Here is a 20382-nt window from a genome sequence, read left to right as displayed (position 1 = left end):
AGATACCACCTTACACCAGTTAGAATGGCCAAAATTAACAAGACTGTAAACAACTTTGTGTGTTGGAAAGGATGTAGAGAAGAGGGAACCCTCTTACACTGTTAGTGGGAATGCAAGTTGGTGCAGCCACTTTGGAAAACAGTGTGGAGATTCCTTAAGAAATTAAAAATAGAGCTTCCCTGTGACCCTGCAGTTGCACTACTGGATATTTACCCCAAAGATACAGATGTAGTGAAAAGAAGGGCCATCTGTCCCCAATGTTCATAGCAGCAATGGCCACAGTAGCCAAACTGTGGAAAGAGCCAAGATTTCAGTTGACGAATGTATAAAGAAGATATGGTCTATATATACAATGGATTATGCCTCCATCCAAAAGGATGAATACCCAACTTTTGTATCAACATGGACGGGACTGGAAGAGATTATGCTGAGTGAAATAAGTCAAGCAGAGAGAGTCAAGTATCATATGGTTTCACTTACTTGTGGAGCATAAGGAATAACATGGAGGACATGGAGAGATGGAGAGGAGAATTGAGTTGGGGGAAATTGGAGGGGGAGACAAACCATGAGAGTCTGTGGACTCTGAGGAACTAACTGAGGGTTTTGGAGGGGAGTCGGGTGGGGGGTGAGCCTGATGGTGGGTATTAAGGAGGGCACGTATTGCGTGGAGCACTGGGTATGGTGCATAAACAATGAATGCTGGAACACTGAAAAGAAATAAAATAAAATGGGGGAAAGAAAAGAAAAAAAAAAAAAGAGTGAGATTTGATAGGTAAAGAGGCTATGACATGTAGTGGGGATTTCCCTGGGACGTATATTGCTAGAAAGAATGCTATTCCAAAGGTATTCTCTTTAGAGGAAAAAATTCTAGAAAAAAAATGACTAAAACAGGGAAGAATAATTGATCTTTATGTGGGGAGGACAGTCACAAAGTGATCACATAAAAATATTCATCTTATTTTTCTTACCCTCGTCTGTTTATTTGATGGTTAATTTGATACCTTTCTACGAAATCTGATTGTGTTGACCGGATATTAGAATCAATTTTTAAAGGTGGCCCTATGTTAAATACTACACTAGAGAAATAATAGTAAGTAATAAAAACATTCCTGCTATGTCTGTCAGCATGGATTGGGAGCTTTTCTGAAGTAAATTTACTTTTTATAAATTTGAATGTATGATATATTGTCTAATTTATCCTATAGAATCTTTAATATTATTAGTCACTATTATAATTAAATGTATTGGGGTGCCTGGGTAGCTCAGTGGGTTAAAGCCTCTGCCTTCAGCTCAGGTTATGATTCCAGGGTCCTGGGATCTAGCCCCACATCATGCTCTCTGCTCAGCAGGGAGCCTGCTTCCCCGCTTCTCTCTCTGCCTACTTGTGATCTCTGTCTGTCAAATAAATAAATAAATAAATAAATAAATAAAATCTTAAAAAAAAATTAAATGTATTTATGGTATTGTTCATAAAATGTCTGTCTCTCCCATTAGACCCCATAGTCCATGAAAATGGGTATTGTGTAGTTCATATTCATTACTGTATCCCCACCAGTTAACACTGTGCCAGGCACAAAGTAGGTACTCAAGAAATAAATGATGAATATATCAATAAGTAAATACTACACTACTCCAGAAAAAAAATTCCTGAGTCAAAAAAATTAGGCTTGTTTTATTTTGGTATTACCCAAAACATGCTTATCTTTATGAAGATTTATTTTCAATATAAAAAATACAGTACTAGAACACATTGTCTTATTCCAATTTATATTTAACCTATTATTTAAACAAATACACATTTAAAATCTGTTTATTATCTAATAGTTCTCCTTAGTCAATTTCTTATTGTATATCAAACTGCTAATAACATGATTATCCCATTTTCTCATTTAATCCCCTTCAAGAGGATGCTGAAATTTTCTTCCATCTTATTATAAAGAAAACTGAGTCCTGGAGAGGCTAAATACCTTGTTCAAGTTCATGCAATTAATTTGATTACATATAAGAGCAATGGATATGTGGCACTTACATAGTGCTTAAAAAAAATTGGTGTACCAAGGAAATTGCCAAAAATAAGAATTAATATATTCATCGTCATGCCACATGTGGCAGTATAAAATTATACTCAAGAATTATGGTTTTCAGAGATGGGATCGAGAGGAAGTCAAACCATAAGAGACTCTTAACCTCAGGAAACAAACTGAGGGTTGCTGGGGGGTGGCATGGGAAGGGATAGGGTGGCTGGGTTATGGACATTCGTCATGGACATTGCTATGTGCTATGGTGTGTGCTGTGAATTGTGTAAGCCTAATGATTCACAGACCTGTATGCCTGGTGCAAATAATACATTATATATTAATAAAAATAATTAAATATATATAAATAAAATAAATTTTAAAATTTTTAAAAAGAATTATGTTTTTGTGGGTGCCTCAGTCTGTTAAGCTTCTGCCTGCCTGCTTAGGTCATGATCCCGGGGTCCTGGGATGGAGCCCTGCTTTGGGCTCCCTGCTCAGTGGGGAGCCTGCTTCTCCCTCTGCCCCTCCCTGCCCCTGTTTGGTGGTGGGGGGAGCTCGTTTGTGCTCTCTCTCTCTCAAATAAATAAAATCTTTGAAAAAATAAGCTTTTAAAAGCTGATTTTGGTTTGGTATTTGTCAGTGATACATATCTATATATATTCAAATCACTGTCACTTGTTTTGATCTGGAGTGGTAATTAGCTTCATTCTATAAGTAAGAGAGGATTTTTAACCTTGTTTGAAAGACATGGATATGTGTGTTATCTAGGTGCCCATGTCTATATATATATTTAAGTATAATTAGTTAATTTACAGTGATTTATTCTGGAGAAAAACAATGTTTTGTTCAGATAAGGGGTGTAATAATTTCACAGAATACCTCACCTATACTTTCACCAGAGAGGGTGACCTAGTTTGGCTTTCTACTTTCTGTACCTTGGCCTACTCAACTTTTTGGGTCCTCTACTTTGAAAAAGATCTACGTTCCCTCCAAACGTTAGTAGGATATTTTATAAACATTAATACTTTGAAAATTCACTTTTGATAACAGTTTTTGTGAGGAAGCAGAGAAATAAGAACCAATTTAAAAACAAATGATGTATTAATTTCTTAAATACCCAGGGTAATCATTATCAGACTGGGTTATTATTTGATTTATATTTGTCTCTTTTATATCAGGCTGAATACTTTCATTTTTGCTCTCACTGATGGTTCCTCTGGTCTCTTACTATTCCCCTAACATGCAAACACACACACACACACACACACACACACACACACACACACACGCGGGCGCCCTTTCCAGTATGCCTTTTCCTGTCTTACTTGAGCAGACAACCAAGCTTGTTAAGAAAATCAAATTAGAGAAAAAAGAGGATTTAGCATATAAAGGTACAATATGCTATCTTTTTGTACTTATTTCCCAGAGAATCCCTGATTGGACTTACAGATACTACAAATAGAGGTAATTTTTATACAATATTTAATAAGCTAACTACAGTTTAGGCCTTCAGGGAAAGAAAATGTTTTATTGTAATAATGAATGTAGATAACCAGGGCTCAGTGGATATAATGTGATTAAAGAGCATATTAATTTATATAAAATAAAGTTTTGTGGGTTGAAATGCAGAAAATAATGTGATATTGCAAAGAAAACTTCAAAATCATATTTCAGAATAACCATCTAAAATTCTGAAATTTATATTATTACATATTTTTAATAGTCAAACTAACAATCTGTCTCACTAACATTTTGTGCTACTTGCTACCTAATTTTATTTGAAATTAAAATATACAATAGCCTCAGTATAATTCTCAGTGTCTGAAAACCCAGATATATTTTATGATCGATGACACTACTGTCTAGTATTAGGTATGATCATTAGATTATATTGATCAATTTCTTAATCATTTCCTATTGACTGACAGAGTACAATTTCTATTGATAAAGTACAAGCAAAAATGCAGCATTTTTTTTCTTTAGTGGCTAATTTAGTTACATTTAAATTGATAGAGGAAATTTTTTTTTAATTTTTAAAAAATGGAACAGGTAGATATTACCTGTTTTTTAATGGCAGTAGTTTCAACAGAGTATCTTCCTTTTCAAAATGTTATTTTTATCATAGTTTAGGATTCTGCCCTTTTATTTGACATGCCATACCCTCTTTATGAAAGAAAAAGTCTTAAAGCATTTTCTTGCTCAAGGTCGACCTACTGCCTACCTACCCGGATCAAAACGTAGTTTCGTTTCACAGTGTTCCGATGTGCTCTTTGATAGCCATTCAGCTGAATGATAGCCATTCAGCTTCAAGATTGTGGAATAATTAAGAAGGACTTATAATTTTCTTTAGATTTTTACATTTAATGACTCTTTAATAACGTTTCCTATTAATTATACAATACTAGGAGTTTTAATAACATCCAATAGACAAAGTTGCTTACTTTGAAAATCCCAGAAGTTATTCAGGACCACAATTAAAAACAACATTTTGGCAAATACGTTTAAATTACAAAATGTAATTTCATCCAATAAATGTTGTTATATCTGATTATACTTGTTCACCAAAAAAATTTGACTATATTTTATTTCATTATAAAGTTCATTGGCAGAATGTGAGACAATCAATAGGTTTTTTTTTTTTTAATTTTAGGGATATTTTCTAGAAATCTTAATATTGGAATTATCTGTGTAACAAAATTTCCTTAATAAATCTTCATTACTTGATTACAGGTTGAATATTTCAGACAGCTAAACCAATTAGAATCCTGATTATTTTGATTGCCAGAAATTCTTAAATGTATACATTATTCAGCCATATATTCAGTTTTTATATCAGATACCTGTATATGATTCACAGGAAAGTCAGCTGCATTTTATTATCTTTTTCTGGATTGTAGCAATTTTGTTTTGCTTACTAAATAAACATGAGTAATGTAATCAGTTAACTTGGCAATATAGATCATGTAGTATTAGCTTCTAACAACTTATGTGTTAATTAGTTTAAGATATAAAGCTAATAGTAAAAGAGGTTACTTCTCACACACATTCATCCTGGGCCCCTAAGTATATATTATTTTGGCATCACCTTCTAAAATTTAGCATCTATATCTCTTCCAGTTGTTTGAAAACTAGGCTGCCCTTTGGTTTCTAAGAATAGGCTTTAAAACCCTGTGTCAATGGAGAAATCTTGAAATCAAAGCCCTACCTTGTCTGCTGGAACTCACCAGAGTAAAACTGTACTCCTAAATTCTGCTTTATATTTTTATGGGACTCTAATCAACTGGATGTATCAACTGTGTGATGGGCTGTCTGATGACATTTTAAGGTAGAAAAGTAAATTGCCTTTTTTATTGTACCCTTTGACAGACATTTTCACACTTTGATCAAGGCAAACCAGACAGTTGAGATGATTCAGTTTATTTATTACTAAAGGGCGTGTTGAGTAATATTTCTAATTCAATCATAATTTGGAATACATTATAACCCTTCTTCTTCTCAGCCCCGCCCCAAAAAAGAAGGAAAAATGGAATTTACAGGTACAGGACTCAAAAATTATGATAGTAGAAATAGTAATAGACATCTTTCAAAAATCTGTTTCCAGCGCACCTGGGTGGCTCAGTCAGTTAAGCGTCTGCCTTCTGCTTCTGTGTGGGGTTCTGGGATTGAGCCCCACATTGGGCTCCCTGCTTAGCTGGGAGCCTGCCCTCTCCCTCCGTCTGCCACTCCCCCTGCTTGAGCTCTCTCTCTCAAATAAATAAATAAAACTTAAAAAAAAAAAAATCTGTGTTTCCACTGGTACTTGTTCCTTAAGCTTGTTCTGATGATCTCTTTAAAAACAAATCTTAGGGACGCCTGGGTGGCTCAGTCAGTTCCATGCCTGCCTTCGGCTCAGGTCCTGATCCCAGGGTCCTGGAATCAAATCCCTATTAGGCTCCTTGCTCAGCGGGGAGCCTGCTTCTCCCTATGCCTGCTGCTCCCCCTGCTTGTGGGATCCCTCTCTCTCTCTCTAACAAATAAATAAATAAAATCTTTAAAAAAACAAAAAACAAATCTTAGATTCAGTGAACGAGTTCATTCATGTACTGGCTTAATGATTTCATTGTTCCTGTGATGCTGAAAGGTAGCATGTAGAGCAGAATGCCTCAACCTGGACTCCTTACATATTTGGATTTTTAAATTATTTATTTATTTTAGAGAGAGAGAGAGAGAGAGCAAGAAGTGGCAGGCAGAGGGGGAGAGAGAGAGAATCTCAAGCAGATTCCCTGCTGAGTGTGAGCTGACAGGCTCAGTTCCATGACCCTGAGGCCATGACCCAAGCAAAACAAAGAGCTGGAGGTTTAACTGACTGAGCCACTCAGGTGCCCCCACATTTAGATTTTTAATGTGTAGATTCTTCCACTTGGTTTTGAAATCTGAGTATATGAGAGAAAATTACTTTAGAAGTAGTTTTCTCTACAAACCTATAATAAGTATTTTATAATTATAGAATAAATGTTAGGCTGTGCTTCCTGCAGAAAAGAGTTAATATAGCACAATTAAAACTGCTATTCTTAGAAATGCCTGCCTGCAAGATTGGCTCCAGGCTAGCCATTGGGGACTTGGATTTGGAGAGGGCTCTCATCATTCCCAGAACTGAAAACAGTGTTTCACTGGACCTAAACACTTCATTCAAGCAATATGTCTTATGCTGAACACCCACTTTCCTTCTGGGAATCTAGGTTTTGATATGTCAAGGCAGAGGATACCCAGTCACAAACCTCCTGTAAAATCACTAGGAACTGAGTTTCTAATGAGTTTCCCTCGTAGACGTTTCACAAGTGTTGTGACAGTTTGTTGTTGGAAGGATTAAGTGCGACTTCATCAGGAGAGGACTCTTAGAAGCTTGTGACTAGACTCCTCTGAACTTTGCTCCATATGTTTGCTTTTCCTTTTGTTTATTTTGCTTTTTATCCTTTTGCTATAATAAGTCATAACCATGATCACAACTATATGCTGAAGCCCGTCTGTCCTGCGAATCACTGAAGGTGAATCACTGAATGGGGAGGTTCTGGAGGACCCCTAGCATAGCTTTCCTCTTGTAATATAAGTTCAGTGATCTGTGATAATTACATTTTTAATTATATAAATACAGTTAATACACTGTATATACATTTAAATACACTGTGTTCAGTTGGATGTTTTCCTAGTGTTAAAAGAAAGGGAGGGGAGGGGCTCCTGGGCGGCTCAGTGGGTTAAAGCCTCTGCCTTCCGCTCAGTTCATGATCTCAGGGTTCTCAGATCGAGCTCCGCATCAGGCTCTCTGCTTAGCAGAGAGCCTGCTTCCTCCTCTTTTTCTCTCTTGCTGCCTGCCTCTCTGCCTACTTGTGATCCCACTCTCTGTCAAATAAATAAAATCTTTAAAAAAAAAAAAAGAAGAAGAAGAAGAAGAAGAAAGGGAGGGGAATGCTACATCTTCATTTCAATAACAGTATAAATACCCTATGACCTACTGTTTTTCATCTTTGAATTCTGGATCGTGTCCATGAAAGGTCTGGTTATTTTACAGACTCAGATCTCAGTCTTCCTGGTTGTCTGTCTTATCAGATCTCTAAAGTTTTGATTTTGTACAGTCTGTGTTCTAGAGTCAGTTTAATCAGGATACTGAGTTTACCAAGAGTGAATTAGTCTGTCTAGATTTGTCATGTAAGATGATAAGAGACACAAAATTGGGATCACAGAGATTTTGAGAACATATTTATGAGGCTGTCTTTCCCCTATTTCCTGCATGAATTTTTTCTTAACCAACAAAAACTAATTATTTATAGAATATTACTCTTATAAAACTAATTGTTGTTATTATTTAGCTTCTCTTAATAGCCTAGTTTTAGAAAATGTATATAACCAGAGAATTAATATTTTAAACTTTTGCTTTTCATTTGCTACTACCAACTTAAAATTTTAGGTCTGATTTTTTTTCTTTAATGTATTTCCTGAAATTTTGTTATAAAAAATAAAACTTTCTAGATTTTATTTCTTTACTGTTTTTGTTCTAGATAGTTTGGTCTCCTATGAAATTTTGTATATCTCCTTTCTGTCTTTACAGATAACACATCTAGTTTATGCTTCATCCATGATTTATAAAACATTATAAAATAAATTATTTTGAAAGCTCTACAAATTTGATTTATTCCTCTCAGTTTAATCTTGTGATTTCTGCACCCCAGGATTGTTGATGTTGTTTAGACATTATTTCAGGTTAAGAGCATTTCAAGCTCTAACATGTAGAATTTAGTATTTTTTAACCCATTAGATTTTTTTTTTTTAATTTAGATGCTCCATTATCATTGTTGTTTCTTTTCAGATTATCACAGGGAATTCCTTTTCTGTTTATCCATGCCAAGAATCTGTCTAGTCATATGGTCATAGCTAAATACGTCTTTTTCTTTTAATACGTTATACTTTTTTTGCTCAAGAAGAGAATAGATTAAATGTTGTAGTAATAGGAATGAACAGGGGGCGCCTGGGTGGCTCAGTGGGTTAAGCCGCTGCCTTCGGCTCAGGTCATGATCTCAGGGTCCTGGGATCGAGCCCTGCATCGGGCTCTCTGCTCAGCAGGGAGCCTGCTTCCCTCTCTCTCTCTCTCTCTCTGCCTGCCTCTCTGTCTACTTGTGATCTCTCTCTGTCAAATAAATAAATTAAAAAAAATCTTTAAAAAAAAATAGGAATGAACAGGCCATTAATAATGCTGCCCATAATCAACTAAATGATATTGTGCAATGCTTCCTTTTGTTATTAAATTCACAGCATCCCCTTTTTTTGTTTTTATTGTATTGCACTATCACTGGCTCTTTTTTTAAAAAAATCTTTGTAGATATCAGGACACGGTTTTTATAGTTCAACCTGTGTCTAGTCTGCCTAGGAAACATGCAGTCCATAATATTTGTATTAGAAATCGATAGCAACTCTCTACAAGCCCAAGCTGGTGGTATAAACGAATATAGGGCTGGTATTAGAAAATGTAGAGTGACAGGGACTGGGAAGAGTTCAGGAGGTCCATGTACTATCTTCAGGCATTCAAAGTGAGAATTTGAAGTCCTCTGCAAGTTAAACAAAGCAGTAGTGCATGCCACATTAGGCCCAGGGACAGTTTGTAATCTCTTACATATTCGTATCTTCATACATCTTCCCAACATATATAGTACTTAAATAGGTTTTGTTCCTTTCTATTTTGCTGTGAACCAAAATAGCTCTAAAAAGATAAGCTTTTTAATTTAAATAAAACTTCAAAAAATGTATCAATATTAGAAAGTCCTACACAAAATAGAGTAATTTTGATTAGATTTGGTTGTAGAATGCCTCTTTGTTTTTATTAATTTCTTTTTGTTAAGCAGAGTTGGTTTCTGTTTTTTGGTTTTTGTTTTTTGTTTTTTTTCTTAACCCTAAATGAATATACATTCATGGAAACATTAACAAATTCTGCCTTCCTCATGGCTTGGACCTAGCAATCTAAGACTTCCTTACTACCTTTCAGATCTTCTGGATTGCTTGTATTTCTATTTGTTTCATGTCTTTTTTTTTTTTTTAATTTCAGTAAGTTTGCAAAACGCAAAATAACTTACTTAAAGCAGTTAATTACTAACAACTCATCTTTCCCCAAAGTTTGGATTTACTCTTCTGAAGTTGATTGTGATGACTTAATATCCACTTATGTCAGATTGCTCTTTAATATATGGAAGGTTTTAAAAAAAAAAACATAAATTTTAACTGGGTTAAAGATTTGTGTTCACTATAACTGCTTTGCCATTAAACTAAATGAGGTATTAAAGTCTTAAAACCGGAGTTATAATAATAGAGAGAACTCAACCATAACTGTATGACTGAAGAAAATACTAATTGATGATGCCTTCTTTTCAATTGTCCAAAATAGGCTCGTTTCGTGTGGCGTTTTTAATTGAGTTATAACAGTTCTTTGTTTTCCTTCTGTTTTTTATGGATGTATGACTCTTTAACTTGTAAAACTTGTTACTATATTACTCATGTGTGTTTTAGTAATTAGGATTCTTTTTCTTTACCCTCACAAAGCACAATAATCTGGTAAATGTAATATCGGTTATGTGATTGACTTTAAGTCATTTTGTTTTTAATTTTTTATTCTAAGTGTATGTTTGAAATTGTAGAATGAGGAAATACTGTAAGCAAACATTGGAGACAGTTTTTCTAATCATAATGAAATTATATTTTCCAGGAGGAGCTATGTAACTCTGGTTATGTTACATGAAAAATCTTGATGAAAATTTAGAGATCATTAACAGATTTTTTTTATTGCTGTTGCAATAAACAATACTATGTCGTAATCACTGTATGGTTGCTAAGGACACAGCATTGACCTGGAGAGTCCCTGTATTCTGGACCCAACTTGCACACTTTTTCTCAGTTTTTCTTAGATATTAAGTGATTTTGCAACCAAAGAAACTTAGTAATCTCTTAGAATGAATTTCATCAAACAAATGTGATAATATTTTTCTGGTTTTTTATATTTCTTTGAACATCATAATTCCTAAGATATTTATAATTAATACTCTTAGCAAACAACATATAACAATCAAAGAAACCACTATAAACAATGCATTTAAATATATTTTTTTCTAATGTTTTAGCTGGGAAGTTTTAAGATTCCTTCTGTCAAACATAAGATGGTGGTTAGAAGAATATGGCTTTGACGGATTTCGTTTTGATGGTGTTACATCCATGCTCTATCATCACCATGGAATGGGTAGGTAGCTCATATATTACAGATGCAACTAATGATTTCATTTTTTTTACTGGAATATTAAAACCAGATTTAGGGTTCAGTTACAGAATTGCAATGACTATTATTGTTGGCTTGATTTTTATTGGTTTCATTGTGTATGTCCTTTCTCTAGTGATTTCTGATCCCTTTTCGGTAAGAGGTTGGAAAATACATCTTATAAGTAAATGAACAATAATGCTTTTCTTTGAAATGTATCTACTTAATAATATGCTATCCTTAATATGTAGCTTTCCTTTAAAAATGTTTTATTTATTTTTTCATTCTGTTCTATTCAAATATAACATGCAATGTTAGATTAGTTACAAATATACAAAGTAAAGATTCCACAATTCTGTACATTACTCAGTCTCGTCACAATAAGTGTACACTTAATCCCCTTCACCTGTTTTACCCATCCCCACACCCACCCACCCCCTGCCCCCGACAACTATCAGTTTATTCTGTATATTTAAGAGCCCAATTTTTTGTCTCTTTTTCCTTTGTTCATTTTATTTATTTCTTAAATTCCACATATGAGTGAAGTCATATGGTATTTGTCTTTCTCCGACTAGCTTATCTCACTTAGCATTATACTCTTTAGACCCATCCATGTTGTTGCACAGGCAAGATTTCATTCTTTTTATGGCTGAATAATATTCCATTATATATATGTGTAACACACACATGCATATATATAATCACAACTTCTTTATTCATTCATCTCTGGGTGGACACTTAGGTTGCTTCCATATCTTGGTTATTATAGTAAATAATGCTGCAAAAAACATAAAGGGTGTATATATCTTTTTGAATTAGTGTTTTTGTATTCTTTGGGTAAATATGGGGTATTTCATGGTTTTGTGCAAATTTAGGGCTATAGGTTCTAGTTCTGTGAAAACTGCTGTTGATATTTTGATAGGAATTTCATTGAATCTGTAGATTGCTTTGGATAGTATAGGCATTTTCACAATACTCATTCTCCCACTCCATCAGTATGGAAAAGCTTTCCATTTGCTTGTATCATCTTTAATTTTTCCCATCAGTGTTTTACAGTTTTCAGAGTACAGGTATTTCACCTCCTTGATCAAGTTCATTCCTAGGTATTTTATTCTTGTTGGTGCAACAGTGAACGGAATTGTTTTTTTTTTTTAATTTCTCCTTTATTACTTCATATTAGTATATAGAAACTCATTAGATTCCTGTATATTAATTTTGTATCTTGTGATTTTACTAAATCCATGTATAGGTTCTATAGTTTTTGGTAGATTCATTAGGGTTTTCTGTATATAGTAAGTATCATGTCATCTGCAAATAGTGAAAATGATGAAAAACTGAGAGCTTTTCCTCTAAGATCAGGAAGTAGACAAGGATGTCTGCTCTCACCACTTTTATTCAACACAGTACTGGAAGTCCTAGCCAAAGAAATAAAATGTTTTTAAGCCAACCATTTATCAGAGCTCCCATATGATATGAACATGACAGCAATTGCAATGAGAAATAAATAACAAAAAAAAAGAGAGAGAGAGAGAACCTTTGTGAATGTGTTAGCCCCTTTGCATATTAAACACTGATGAAAATTATGTATATTTTAAATACAGATGTTCACAATTAAAAGTATAAATTAATTTGTAATTAAAATATTGATCAGAGATCTTCAGTTTAAAAATTGTTCAAAGAGGGGCCCCTGGGTGGCTCAGTGGGTTAAAACCTCTGCCTTCGGCTCAGGTCATGATCCCAGAGTCCTGGAATCGAGCCCCACATCGGGCTCTCTGCTTAGTGGGGAGCCTGCTTCCTCCTCTCTCTCTCTGCCTGCCTCTCCCTACTTGTGATCTCTGTCTGTCAAATAAATAAATAAAATCTTTAAAAAAAATTGTTCAAAGATGTGGGATCATGGAATCCTAATTTCTCAGTAGATAATATGGTGAATAATTACTATTTTTTAAGGGCCAAATATTTACCAGCAACAACCAATTTGAAAAGGAGACTTTAAACTGTAAATCTTGAAAAGTGGCTACCAAGGAAAGAAGCTATATTCAAAGCATCCTGCTATCTGCTCTTAGTCATGGTGCTACCCCCATGAAATGTTCCAAGGAAAGACATCGTATCTATAAAACATGACAGGTGTCACTGATATCCTCCAGTTTGGAGGGAAGCTAACTTAGGGGATGAAGAAGGAAAGCATGGCAAAGGTCAAGAAAGAGCCTTACTAGATTACAGCACCTGCATACTCCTGTAGAACCTCTCTCTGCTGAGGGATTGGTATTTTCCAAGGAATTGTGGACTTAGGGAAATTAATTGGAAAAAAAATGAGATAAAGCAATTAACATCAAGACACAAAATGTTCAATTTATAAAATTGAGTGACAAAGGGAAGTTCAGCAGGTGACAGAAAGAAAAAGAAATTTACCTATGTGAATGAAAACAGTGGCTGAACTCATACTTTTCGACTGCCAACAGCAATGTTTAAAAAATTCTTGGGAAAATGAAATTTGACTCAAGAATTTAATTGAGTTGTCATTCAGGTATTAAATTGAAAGAGGTTAAGGAATCAAACTTCCTTTATTATATTTAAAAATATCATTTAGTGATGGGATCCAGCAAACTGAAAAAAAAAATTGAATCAAAATGAAAAAATTGATATAGGGAAGCAGAGGGAAAAGGCATATGTTGCACACTAACTTGATTTAATTAAAAATGAGTAAACAATTCAAGGAATCGAAAGTAAGTAGTATAACCTCCATAAGTGCTATGTACTATAAGCAATCAAAGTTAGAATGTGGGGGAAGAGAAGGTAGACGAAAGATGGAGGATGTTAAAATCTTTTTGTCATCATGGTAAATCTGTATTGCATAAATTGAAGCACATACGTTAAGTAATATAAACACTATGTCTTAATGTTATGATGGTTTTCATATTTGCTTTTCTTTACCTCAAAAGGATCTAATAGGAACTAGCTAATATTAACATCTCTCTCTCTCTCTTTTTAAAGACTTTATGTATTTATTTGACAGAGCGAGATCACAAGTAGGCAGAGAGGCAGGCAGAGAGGGAGAAGCAGGATCCCTGCTGAACAGAGAGCCCTAAGCAGGGCTCCATCCCAGGACCCTGGGATTATGACCTGAACCAAAGGCAGAGGTTTAACCCACTGAGCCACCCAGGCACTCCTAATATTAACATCTCTTGACATGATAAAAAAAATGTATCTGAAAATTGAAATCTAGAATTTGGTGTTATTTCTCTCTCTCTCCCTCTTTTTTTTTTTTTTTTTTGCTTTAAAGTTATGTTAAAATTAAATTATTTTTTTCAATTAAAGTGCTTTGTTTGCTTTTGAAAAATGAAAATTAAATTGCAGGATTATCTGAATTCCAAATGTTTACCATGGAATACCTTTCTAAGATAGAACATATATTTGCTAATGATAATATTACACGGTATTGAAGCCCATTACACTTTGCTATGAAAACAAAACTGATCTCAATAAACTAATTGGTGGGGGCATTTGTGCTAAGAAGCCTTGCACATTAACGTAATGTATCTATATTGATTTTCTGTTCTCTAGGTCAAGGTTTTTCAGGTGATTACCATGAATATTTTGGACTTCAAGTAGATGAAGATGCCTTGATTTACCTCATGTTGGCAAATCATTTGATTCACACATTGTATCCAGATTCTGTAACAGTAGCTGAGGTAAAGCCATAATGATCTTTACCCTCTGACCCCCTTTAATATAGAACATTTTGTCAGCATACAATATTTGAATGATTAATCTCATGTTGTCAGTAATTGCATAACTGAAATGATACCCGGACTATAGTGCAGCTATCTGGTATGGGTGGCACATTATTTAGAATAGTGTTTTCTTATTAGGAGATAGTGTGCACTAATTACTTGTCATCCTTCCATTGTTACAAAAGAAAATGCCAGCGGTTAGAAAGTAAAATATCCTAATCAGTGGACAGGTCCTTCTGCCATGAGACCTTCAACAGAGAAAAGAAATGAATATTAATGTGTATCTGTTTATTTATTTATTTATTTTTTCCTTTTCTGGTTTAATCATTTCTAATTAATTGGATCACTGCCTGCAAGCTTCTCTGAAGTCTCTCTTGTTCTGATGCGATTACCTTCCTTGTTTACGTTATTGCTCTTGGATTGCCAAATGTTCACTAGTTATTCATGATTACTGAAGGTTCGTGATTAACTGTCCCAAAGCTGCGCTGTAATGATGTAATTCGGTATATGCATAATTGACAGTTCCCCTCTTGGTGATAAATGTGATAAATTAAGAAGTTTGTTAAATGCTTATGCTAATTTAGATTTAGTTTTAAAATCCCACTGGTTTTCTGAGTCCTCTTACTAGAAATTATTATTAAAATTGAATTTACTATATTAAAACTGTTCTGTACAAAGCGTAGTAGTTGGCATATGAAAATAGCAAGAATATCATTAAAAGAGTCAGAGTTCAGGTGTATTTGCACACTGTTGGCATTTAGTTCATGGGAATGAGATGCAGTAGCGATGGTCTCCTTTCTGTGGTATTTATTATTTGTATAGACTTTTTGTATCCATCTTTTCTCAAAACTGAATCTTCAACTAGATGGAATGATTTCCTTGTTTATCTCTGAATAGAGAACAGTTCCTTTCTTTAGACATTTTGTCTTCTAAATATTCTAGGAACAGAACAATGAACCCTAAATTTCTGGAATAAATTCTTATGTAGATTTTTTAAAAAACACAATTATAATAACATTTTGATAAACCTGCATTATTCTATACTATCTACCTGACTACATTTGGTCATATCTTATAAATCTTGCTAATACTTGTGCTAATCAATTTATGTACTGAGTATCTTTTAATGTCAGAGCGTATTTTAAACTTTTATTTTGTCTTTTATATGAGTTTATCTGTCAAACATCAAAAAATTTTATCAGTTATATTTATGACAATTCAAAGCAGAGGCAGTATAAATGAAAAGTAACTATAAACAATTAATGACAGTACAAATCAAAAGTGGGTACTGGAAAAAAAGAAGCAATTATTCAATACATGAAACTTAAAATTGTTCCATTGATCTTTCCATTCATTTCAGGTAAAATACTTTCATCATCTAGGGAGCCCTTGTCTGATTATCAGTGTTTCTACCAATGAAACTTTGAGACTTTAGCCTACTTTATATTACTTGGTTTTAGATTTTTTTTTAACAAGATGTGTCTTCAATTTATTCTACTTAAATTGAAAACTACTTCAATTTCAGTACATCACTTTTCTTTCTAGTGGGAGTCTCTTCAAAATGTGAAATTGATCCTCATGAACTTTTTTTTAAGAAAGGAATGTGGTGTAACAAATAAGTAATATAATTTATACAAAGTCCTATAGTAGAAATTTAAATTTGTTTACAATGACAGTGACTAAAATTGAAAACTATTTTTTCCTAGAATGTGTCTACTATTTCCCATGGTTCTCTTTGCTAAATTAATTAAAAGTATTTTTCTGTTGAGGTTTCTCCTCCTTTTGGAATAGTCATAAGATATCCTTAGATATTAAAAAATAAAACTGCTTCAACTTTATTTGGAATACGTGGTCATTTTTATGTGCTATGTTGGTAGGTATTGACTTTTTTATACTTAAAGTATATTTATTTTAGCAGCCTTTATGTTTACCTATGATTATCCTTTTTTAAGATTTTAAGAGGATAATCATTAACTCCTTTCTTTCAAAAGAGAGCTACAAATATCTTGTATGCCTTAATGGAGTAGCTTATTCAGATTTAGGAGTCAAGGTCAATCGGTGTCCAAATATTTTTCTTAGCATATTCTATTTCCTAACAAAGTATTTCCTAAAACTACCTTTAGAACAAATATAGAATGCACCTTAGTGTTTCTTGAGAAAAATTACCTTGATCATTAATACCAACCTATCACCAGCCCAGGAAAACTCAGTCTCATGGAAACTCTTCTGGGGAAGGCATTTTGTCTACAAGTCCAGTGCCTAACACAAGTGCCTGGAATTTAATACATATTCAGCTGATGTTTATAAGGAACCTAACTAAATACCCACCCTGGTAGTGAAAATATGACATATTACAAGATATAACTTGTTTTCATTTTTTTTCTCTTACACATTCATCCTTTTCACTTTTTTGTCTATGTTTCAGTTATAAACTATAAAGTATGATGTAGAAATAAGATATTGACAAATATTTCATTTTCTTACACATACATTCCACTATGCACTATAGTTAACTATATCTCTCTTTCATTAGAAAACAATTAAGAAATTGTTTTAGAATTCTGAAGAGATCATATGTTTCTTTTTTACCAGCTTTTCTGTGTGAAGAGTTTTGGGATGGTGGTATAAATGAAGAAGCATTTGAGTTAAGTTTCAGAGGGCTCAGAGTATGTGATAGTCTTTTATAGAAAGTAAGGAAGAGTTTGGGCAAGACACACATAGAAGAGTTTGTGACAAGCACAGGGAAGAGTAAATATTTCAGTGAATGATGTAGTTAGTATTTGAAATATAATAGTAGAAATCATGGTGGGAAGCTATAGGTTTCTCCGTTGGGCTTTCTATGTGGTTTAGTTAACAATTAAAAGAACTGCATCACATTATCATTTATTGATAAGTGTGTATATGTTTATTTAGGTTTCAGTTTATAAATCCTGAAGGCCAAATATTATGTCTTACTTACCTTTAAATTCCTGACAGCACCTTTATTCATTCACTCACAAAATTGTATTGAGTTCCTGCTTTATGCCAGGTGCTCTTGTCCTACTTGAATTTGTGGCGTCTATCAGTGAACCACAACAACAGCAACAACCACAAAACCCTTGTCCCATGGATTGCACATTCTAACAGAGAGTAAGGAGGCAAATAATCAAATATTATAAAAATATTATAAAATATTTATAAAAATATTTATAAAAATATAAAATATTTATAAAAATATTATAAAAATTATACTGTCAATACTTAAAGTACGATTGTTGAATTGAATCTTTCACTACAAAATTTGAGGTTTTGGTAATTGGCTATTGGAAGCTATTGATGGGCAGTGATAGGGCACTGTCTCAAAAGATGTTACTTTAGAGGGAGCCTGGGTGGCTCAGTTGGTTAAGCACCCAACTCTTGATTTCAGCTCAGGTCATGATCCCGGGGTCATGAGATCCAGCCCTGTGTTGAGCTGCATGTTCAGGGGGAGTCTGCTTCTCTTTCTCCCCTTCTCTCTCTGTCCCCCAACTTGTGTTCTTGCTCTTCCTCTCTCTAAAATAAATAGATCAATCTTTAAAGAAAAAGATGTTAATTTGGCAGCAATTAGAGTAAAGGGAAACTGGAGATGGGGAATTCCATGGAAGCATAATGGTCTAAGCAAGGAGTTATGAAGATTAAATAAGACGGTGGCCGTAGAAATGGAGCAAGAGAAAAGGATTTCTTTGAAAGGTATAGTAGAGTTAGAATTGCTAATATGTGGCTCATATTTCACCCTAGTTGCTGTTATAATATATTTTGCTACATCTGGGTCCTTGTACCATCTTTTTTTTTTTTTTTCTTGAGTGTTCACTCAATTATTGGTAATCTAGGAGTGGCATGACAGAGAAGGATAATACTCTGTGGAAGGGCCTGACATCTGAGTCCTGACTCTACTGCTGAGAACCGTATCTTTAGAGATTTCTTCACCTAAGTGAGCTTCAGTTTCTGTATCTTCTAGACGAAGAGAATCCATCAGATAACCTTAAGACCCATTTCAAGTGTTGCTGACTATAGTGAAAGCCATCGTATTGCTTCATTCTTAATGTACTAAGTCGTCTTTCTATCTCATCAGAAACTAGGTGCTCCCAGAATGCCCTCAATGCCATTACTGTATACAAACAGAATAAGTATAATAGATACATGCCACATGGATTTTTGTGTTTGATGAAAGCAATAGCAAAGTGTTCGTATATTAGCTCAAAAATAAGTCTAAGAAACTATGTTTTAGCAGTAATCGTCTTATTTTTTTGTGTGTTCTCTTTGTGATACTAAGGAGGAGAAGAAAAATTCGCCTCGTGAGATTGAAGTTGTCTTGCTTTGAAAAGCATTACACAAAAAAAAAAATTAGTGGGAAATGAGATATGCTGTCATAGTTGTAACTACTTTTACAATTATGCTGCCAGAACACTCCAAAAATATGTGCTCCCATTTACTGTTTTTATTTATTAGCCCAGAATTTACTGTCAAAAAAAAATACTAAGAATCTGAGCAATGTGAATTGATAATGCTGATATATTTTATTTCAGGACGTATCAGGCATGCCTGCTCTCTGTTCTCCGATTTCCCAGGGAGGGGTTGGCTTTGACTATCGATTAGCCATGGCAATTCCAGATAAATGGATCCAGGTAAGAGTTCATGCAATTTTTTCCCCTGTAAATACTATGTATTATGTTGATTTATTTATTATTTCTTTGGTTTATTTCTTAATTTGTGGTCATTAGTTATAAATATTATAATTATTATAATTGAAGTATTAAATTTTCTCATTAGTATGTTGATTCTTGTGCTTTTTAATAAGATACTTCACAGACTTCTAAAACTTCTAGTTTAAAGTATTCATACTTGAGTTATTCAGACAAGAGGAAGATATTAATATAATGTTAGCTGTGTATGTGGAATTTTACATTATCCAGTTTTATGAAACTTCAGTACTCTATATTTAAAACACATTAAATGTCATCAAGGCATCCATTTCTGCCTCCAGATCATCAGTGTAGAAGTAACTCCTTAATACTTGCTTCATAGCATGTTTTTTCCTCAACAGATTTAGATTCATCCATTCCCCTTTTTTAATATTTAGAAATCCTTACCATGTGTCAAGCACCAGGGATGAATAATTGTACATGACACCTTGCACATAATTAATACAATTTTATTAAATTTAATGACATTTAAGTACCTTGGATTATATTTTGTTTTATTTAATATTTGCCTAAAAGACCAATGTTCTTTTATGTAGACTTAGATTTGACCTATAGCATTTCTGAGTGGCTATGTCCATAATCATAGGCTTAATAAGTGTAAGAAGTCAGCTATGTCTCGAAAAATCATAGTCTTCTGATAAGCCCTTTGGTACAGAGGTGAACTGGTGCCTTTACATCACAGTGATAGACCCACTGAACTTTGGTTGGAAAAACCATGGAGCCCACTTTGAAGGAAGTGGTTATTATAATCCTGTCTTAACTTTCGTTCCTGTGCCCCTAGGCAATTTGCGCAGTGCACAGCTGTGACATTAAATCTTTACCAACATAATTTCTGCTTCTCCATTTATAATGATTCCTTAGACATTGTCAAGTTAAAAAAGCAAATGTTTTCCAGAGATGATTAGACTCAGAAATCAAAGAAACAAGTATGTATTCTAGCTTCAGCACCTGGGAAAGTTGCTTTATATCTGTCATTTTATAAAAATACTGTTATCTTCAGTTTTCTCACTTTGGTTTAAGGGTCTTTACCCACCATTTTTAAGGATTTCTAATCTTCCACACAAACTTCCCTCACAAGTGCAAATCTTCCTTTTTTCACCTCCTACTGGAAAGCCTTCACCAGTTTTTGTGCAGATTGAAGAATA

At 33.9% G+C, this 20382-nt stretch overlaps 1 protein-coding gene across 1 annotated transcript in view; it reads left to right on the top strand.

Moving 5' to 3' along the window:
• The window catches only part of GBE1 (1,4-alpha-glucan branching enzyme 1), a 281717-nt gene that overhangs the window by 182114 nt on the left and 79221 nt on the right, over nt 1–20382 (top strand). The window contains 3 exon segments of the mRNA XM_047722078.1: nt 10655–10770; nt 14347–14474; nt 19061–19159. Of these exon segments, the coding sequence (XP_047578034.1) occupies nt 10655–10770; nt 14347–14474; nt 19061–19159 (343 nt within the window).

This window comes from Lutra lutra, chromosome 1 (assembly GCF_902655055.1).
Source record: "Lutra lutra chromosome 1, mLutLut1.2, whole genome shotgun sequence".
NCBI lineage: Eukaryota > Metazoa > Chordata > Mammalia > Carnivora > Mustelidae > Lutra > Lutra lutra.
Note: the sequence above shows the minus strand (reverse complement) of the source record. Positions and strands in the feature narration are given on the sequence as shown.